The following is a 7,657-nucleotide window of genomic DNA, read 5'->3' as shown; positions in this document are numbered from 1 at the left end:
TCTAGCAAATAGCCAGCTTGACATTTTCGACTTATGTAATCAATTGTTTATCATCTTAGTCTGATAATATCTTCAAAATTGCGTAAGAATTTTTTTTAAAAAGAAAGCGGGGACAATTTATTGACGGTCTGTTTCATATGGAAATAAAAGATATTCATACTGCTGTGCTTAAAAAGTGTAGTAATAAGTAATTTCATTGAATAATGTAGGTATCTTTATATTTCTATATATTATAATAATAACATAAAAGACGATAAATTCTTAAAGATTCGACAACCGCGTCTATATAGATTTGTATGTATACATATATCATATAAGTGACATGTATTTACCTCAGGCCTGAATCCATTTTCATCGTCGGCTACGTAATTGAGATTGATTACAGTGCCATCAGGCGCCGTGTAGCTAAAAGCTCCTTGGGCTACAATGACGTCATTACTGTCAGGGCCGCTAGCTTTCTTCAAGGTCCCTTTTTCATCAGCTTTAATGCCGTTTTCAGTTTCATAACTGAAAAAAAATAAATCTTATAAGAACGTTCAGATGGTACATAATTATGGTCTAATACTAAACAAAACTTGTTCTCTCGAAACCATTTATAATAATTGGTCATAGCCAACGGTAATATTTTATTTTATTTACGACAAATAAACTAAAAAAAATTAAAAACAATTTTTTCTACTCAAATTTTTCTTTACTAATCAATTGTGTATGATTGAACATTTTACAAAAGTCGGTGGTCGGTACATAATATCAATTTGTTTTAATGTATTATAACAAATGTGGGTCTAACCTGTAAACGTACGATCCATCTGCTTGTTGATCAAACTCTTGCTTAATAATTGCTATGACTTTATCCCCAGGACCTTGTGGAGCTGCAGCCGACAACGCAATCACGCCCATTAAAAAAACGATCTCCTGGAATAAGCATAAAAAAAAGATTTAGTTTTAAAATTATAAACTTGCACATAGTTACTTTATCACATATAACCATCATATAACATAGTTCTAATAAGAAAAGTTGCGCCTGAATTTTGTTTTTATCAAAAATGCAGGAATTAAAATTTGCGTGAGTAATTTATCACGGTTGTAAAAATTTTGTTAACATTTTTGTTTATGAAAAAATGAGTAAGTTGTAAAGGAAATTAAAATACTAAACGATTGAGTTCGGTTGTATATTATCATTAACGTCACATTTTAGGGCCAAATTGCGAATTGTAGTAAATTTTACAAGAGATTTAGTAACAGTTATTACTTTGTAGAAAAACATAAAATTTTCTAATTAGTTAGTGTATTATATTCATGAACGTACTAATAAATATAAGTTTAATTGTTGTTTTCATCATCTTGTTCAAAAATGGACATTACGATCGCTTCACATATTGAAATATTTAAAGGATCTCCTGGTTCGCATCCTAACAACCTCAGAAATGTCATTTAGGTCACGCATGTACGTAACGCAAACACGCTAAGTCCACTCGCTAATTGTGTCCGCGCAAAACAATAACTCGTAATACACAGACATCGCAACTAGCCTTCAAATTCCTATGATGTTATTATCTTTTGTGAGTTAGAACGCCACAGTATCGTAAAAAATGCTCCGAATGAAGAAAGCAAGGTAATGTGACATATAGTCAATCATTGCTGTGACCAAAAAAATGTTCTAGTTACGGTAAAAATCAATTTGTTTTACGTCTTGTAAAATTTGCAATCTAAATTTGGGGAGAAAAAAAGCTTGTTGTTATTATGAAAAGTAACTACCAGTTAACAGTTTATTACATTTACCAAGCATTGTTAGCATTTGACAAGCATTCGACCTTGCGGCTTGCGCATCGCATACACTATACTTAGTACACGTGACATTTAAAGTATCATTAGGAAACTAATAGAAATAGAATTTAATTCCCATTTATGGGTGAGTAAGAACTGTATTTAATACTGAGGATTAATGTACGTAGTTATGTGTATATCCTATGAAGTATAAACAATATATTTTATACATTATGTATGGAATATAGACCATACATGTGTTTAAAAGTTTTATTATAGATAACACATTCAAAAATCTGCGTAATATACAACTTAAAATTAATACGTTATTAATAAAAGTATGCACATTTCGTATCTTCTTTCTATCATTTTACTAGTTATTGTTATTATAAAACACAAGTCCATACTTTTAATTAATTACAAACACACAGATAAAATATGGGCATTAAAAAAGTATGCTTTTCAATTAGAATATATATTATGTGTTGCATGAAAGTAAGCAGTACATGCAGAGGCTTAAAATGAAAACCAGGCTGGTGGAGAAAAAAAAGATATGCTTAATTCGGATTGTATTTTGTCCGTACAAAACACTCAATTCTTACTAGTCCTTACTAATCCGTACCCCTGCTTTATAAGCCTTTCTTTTACTTCGAAACAGAGCGATTTTGTGGCAAGGTTATTTGTCTGGAAATTCGTATTTCGTAGCCAGACAGTGACATAGGATACTTACAGCGGTGAAACAACAACCATGGAAATTTCCTTTGATAATGCATCCGCGGGCGAACATCTAGTTTCAAATGTTATTCCAATGAGATAGCTAAGGAATGTTCTATAATATGATGCTTATTTAAATACTTAGTAAAATGTTATGAAAAACTATTTTGACTATTATTTTTAATAAGGATATTATTTCAAGAGTCTAGATTACAAAAATTACAATATTCTATTATATCTCTTTATTATGCATGAATTTATGGTTATAATATACAGCATACACATTATTATTTATTTAAATTTATTAGAGACATTTGAATACATGGTATTTATTTATTTAAAAAACGTTGGAACATGATATATTTTCCAATAGTTTGTAAATTATTTTGAGTATATTAGTCTAGAACACAGTTATTATTTAAACTTATTATTAAAATTTATCATTTATCGTTAGTAACAACTTACATAGTGTTCTAATTTTTTTTTCAGCTGAGGTTAAACTGAGGAGGTGTTCAAATCGACGTGTTTATAATATATATTTTTACTATACACATGACCACGCATAACTTTATCAGAATAGCCCTATTTAAATAATTTTTTATTACATAGTATATTTTGGCGTTGGTCTCAAAATACAAAATATTCTCTTATTTAGAAGTTTTCTAGACCTGGAATCAAGGCTATTCAATTATTTTAAATGAATATGATATTAATTTACCAAGGAAATACTTTAAAAGAATAAAGAAATAATTAATATTCGATTAATCTTGTGAATGCAGACGCAAGAGTTAAAAAAGCTTACTAATTAATTGCCATTAAAGTATACATAGGCATTTTCCTTCCCATACTACCATGTATTATTAAAGCACATTGAACAACAAATCAACATATGTCTATGGCAATACATTTTTAATGGAAATGTTGTAATGAACCAGAATGCAAAATAAGTCTCAACTTCATCACAGCTGTGACGTGTGAACTTATTCTTGTGTCACGCAAGATCCTTCACTCAGAGCTCATATTTACAAATGAGTGGAAACGTGCAAAAACACAAATGAGACTTCTCAGTAACACGTACAGACGTCTGCATAATTAGGTGTTTTGTAAGTATATTGAGTTGTGGGAACATTGAATTTGAGAATCGCCTCGAAAAAACATTGTCCTCCTAGTAAAAACAAAAGGCGTGCGCCTAATTAAGCACTCGCACGCCTAAACAAGCGCACAGGGCCTCATTGAAGTTTCATTTATTAACATTTATTATAATACTTAAAACATATTATAATACAATACATATTATAATATTATAAACAAAGGTACATGTTTTTTTTATTACACACTTTCAGTAACTTCGTGAATGATAACACAGTGGATGAGGTTTTTACTTACAACCCCCACCATTCAACGATTTTATGGTTTAATTTTAATAATACGAAAGTTAAAAGTGAGCAGCAAAATTAGTAACGTTTTAATCAATTTGAATGAACCTTATGTCACCTTTTCACCTTTGTCACTCGAAATTCATATCAAATATTGCGTAGTTCGCTGGAAATTTATATTATGCGGTTGTTAACAGCGCCCTTTAAGATTGCATATGTAAATAAATTTATAAGGATGAGCCCGTCAGTAAGGTAAACTGCTATTGCCAAAGGTTAGGTATTGTAGATGCAATAAATGCCCCGTCTTGCGTTAGTCAACTGCGACAAATGTTAGGATGCGCTATGAGCTTACGCTATGTTATCAGCACTTCGATATATGTGATAATAGTTAATGCAGTTTATATATTAATTTAACTGCAATAACTGAACGTTGAAAATTTTCAACTTATGTGATTGGTTAATTGAATTACACGCTTATAAATCGGAACTTGATGAATATTATAATAACAAACAATAATATTTTAGCAATTTTGTAAATAAATCATTATATTTTACAAAAATTTCTAAAATATGAACTTTTCAGTACCTGTGTTCGTAAAATGACAAAACACTATCGCAAATTTAATATTAAAAAGCCGAACAATCAAAGGGAAAATGGATTTTCTCGCTTAGCTATTTACTATAGACAACAATAAATTAAAAGTGAACCCCGATAACAAGCGTGTAAAATATCAGCATCATATACAATAATTTTTATCACTTTATGATGGACTTAAATGATTTATATCATATTTTAGTATCCAAATACTCTAATATCAATAAACTTTTACAGTCTTGACATCAGCGATGTACCTTTTTAAAAGCTTCTACTGTAACATATTATTCATATACATGTACAATACATGCATTATTTAACGACAAATTGATTCTGTATTTTGATGTTAGTTATATGAAATGCTACTACTTACCATTTTAATCATCTTCGTAGTACACTGATAACTGTATGAAGGGTGTAATAATATCCCATGTAATGATGGTCGGCGACGTTTGCGCCGGATTGTACTTAGCCTGTAATCGTCAGTCCCTTTTATAGAGACGCAGGTTTGTCTAACTATTGCAAACAGCAGGGGGAGCCTGCAATGACTGCAAAGCACAGGGCCGTATTCTATTTGCTATTACATATACTTGTATTACGCATTTACCAGCACTTTAAGTTGCTGTTCATTGGACATTACTATATAGTTAAGACAATTTCTACTTTCTTCTTAGTAAAAGCAGAAACTGCTTAATTAAGTCTTAATGTAATATCTAAAGTTTTGACGGAGTGGAGAGGAAAGTGAAGAAGGAAGGAAGGAAAAGCACTTAAGAAGGGAGGTATTTTATTTTGCGTTGATTTAGATGACAAAACTAACTACGTATCTAATGCATTAAGAAATGGTTATTAAAAATCATAATACATATATTCATTAATGAAATGTGTGGTGTACGTTACGGTCATATAAGGTGCACTTAAATTGTTTATGTGCAAATGTATGAAATTAGTATATTTAAATAATTTGTGAATTAAAACGCACATGTTTAATTCATAATAGAAAATAAAGCAGAGTTCTGTCCTCATCAATATAATCTTTTTCGTGGTAACAATAAGCGACTATAAAGAGTCACATAAAACTTTTCACCACACGCATAGTTCATGTCAAACCACTTGCTGATTACTTAATAGGCTTCAAAGGCGTCTCTGTACTCAGCTTTTTCAATTAGTTAAAATTTATCGACTAGACACATGTTTTGGTTGTAAAACTCAGTTTTGCATGGAAATAAATAATAATCCTCCTTCCAAGTATTTTAAAGGTCCTTTTCAGGTCATATTTAAAAACATATTTTCATTTCCCTATAAAAATTCAGTATTATTACGTTACATTCACAATGAATAATTTTAAACAAATCCTTATTTTTGCATGATGGTAATGTTATGCATTCTGATTTCCCTATCAAATACGGTAACGATCTAGGTTAAATATGCACGTAATAAAGATTGATTTAGTCAATTAGCTTATAAGACTATAGGAACTTGACTTTCAAATTTACTTTGTATACCAGTATAAGGTTAATGATTTAAATAAAGAAAAACACACACACATACTACATACGAGTATATAATATGGCTAATAATTTTCCTGAGTGCGTGGAAAATATTAATGGAATCATTCGATTTAAAATAATGATTCATAAATCAATAAGAACATTTCCTAGGAAATATAATTATTAAGAAGTATATTTCCAGAAAAACATAACAACATCAATGGTATGGTGCCTCTACTTAACCTAATCTCGTCTAAATTGTATTGAAAATCTGATTTAAACAGACCGAATTTAAAACAATAAAACTATTAAAGTATTGTTCTAAAATACAAAAGGCAATTGTATTAGGCATCTATGCGAATTTCATCCTCTGTGGAGGTTACCACTGCGTTGTTTAATTGCATACATCGCATGACAACTACGATACAATATTTTGTTGGTATGTAACAATAATAAAATATAATAGTTAAAAAAAACTAAAAAACACGCTTTGACAAAAATCATATTTTGCAAATTGAAAACTGGAATAATTTTATCAAATTAGTGTATTGTCATCGGTCCTCAATAAATCTACAAAGTTTGAACGAAATCTGGCCGTTTAAAGTGGGTCAAAATCGCGCCCAAAGAAGTCGGTTACAAACAAACAAACATACAGGTGAAGCTAATAAAAAGCGTGTAAAAATAGTCAAATAATATGAGGCCTTTCAACACTCATCATTCATCTTAAATTTTCTTTTTGTATTCAAAAAGATAAGATTTGAAATTACTTTCAAAAACTGTGTTTTAATAGTGTCATAGTGCGTTAATTCTGGTGAATTCATTTATCTGTTTTATATAAGTTTTTATAGACAAATAATATTATGAATATATAAAAATTACCATTTTCTTAAAAACGTTAAGTATATTATATACAATATGTATAGATATAACAATTTTTTTTATTATTGATTTCTGTTCAGTATTTAAATTTTCATAACATTTAAGATCATAGTATTTTAAATACGAAATAAAGAAAAACTGGAAGTTTTTAATACATCCTAGTACATTATTTACTATTAATTTATCCATAGAGGATCGTTGATGTCTAATACACGCCTTTAAATTATTCATGCTTACTTGAAAGCAAAGCTACGATAATGCTATTTCATTGATTTCTGACAAATTGCAACATAAATCAATATTGTTATGTCATTTTATAACAACTTTTTTTTTATGTACATATTTAAGTTTTAAAGACCAAAAAGAAAAAGTATTGACGTTTTGTAAGGCAACAAACCTTATGTATATTAAATTAATATCCAAAGGTACTAAATAATATATTTTACATATTTGTGTAAACAAATTTTTTTCATGCAATAAGACAATGAAAACTTTATACGTATAGAAAAATACGTTTCATTAATTCATATTCCTTAATAGTTTACACTATGTGTATTAGGTACCAACGTCAAATAAAATCAATCGATGCCATTTACTTAGACAGCAGGATATAAAAATCGAACGACGGTAAATCAAGATCTACCAAAGATTAATAATATCAAAAAATTATTAAATTTTTTGATTCCAAAATGTTGACATTGTAGTATCATAAATAACATAAGTGTAAAAATAATTTACCAGATTATTTTTAACATTTGTAAAACCTGCGAACTGATAATTTCAACAAATCATTTTAATACAAGTTAGTTAATAAAACAGGGGTAAATTTATATATACAA

General features: G+C 29.1%; 1 protein-coding gene across 1 annotated transcript; it reads right to left on the bottom strand.

Annotated features, from left to right (window-relative positions):
• Positions 1–215: 215 nt before the first annotated feature.
• On the bottom strand, positions 216–4,957 carry LOC119831086 (endocuticle structural glycoprotein ABD-4-like). Its single transcript, XM_038354333.1, has 3 exons — positions 4,826–4,957; positions 791–915; positions 216–507 (listed from the first exon to the last, which is right to left on the bottom strand). The coding sequence occupies exons 1-3, from the start codon at positions 4,835–4,837 to the stop codon at positions 231–233; spliced, it is 414 nt and encodes a 137-aa protein (XP_038210261.1). The 5' UTR covers positions 4,838–4,957; the 3' UTR covers positions 216–230.
• Positions 4,958–7,657: the final 2,700 nt, after the last annotated feature.

The sequence above is a fragment of the Zerene cesonia genome, chromosome 13 (genome assembly GCF_012273895.1).
Source record: "Zerene cesonia ecotype Mississippi chromosome 13, Zerene_cesonia_1.1, whole genome shotgun sequence".
In the NCBI taxonomy this organism is placed as follows: domain Eukaryota; kingdom Metazoa; phylum Arthropoda; class Insecta; order Lepidoptera; family Pieridae; genus Zerene; species Zerene cesonia.
The sequence above is the reverse complement of the archived record's forward strand: the minus strand, read 5'-3'. Positions and strand labels throughout refer to the sequence as shown.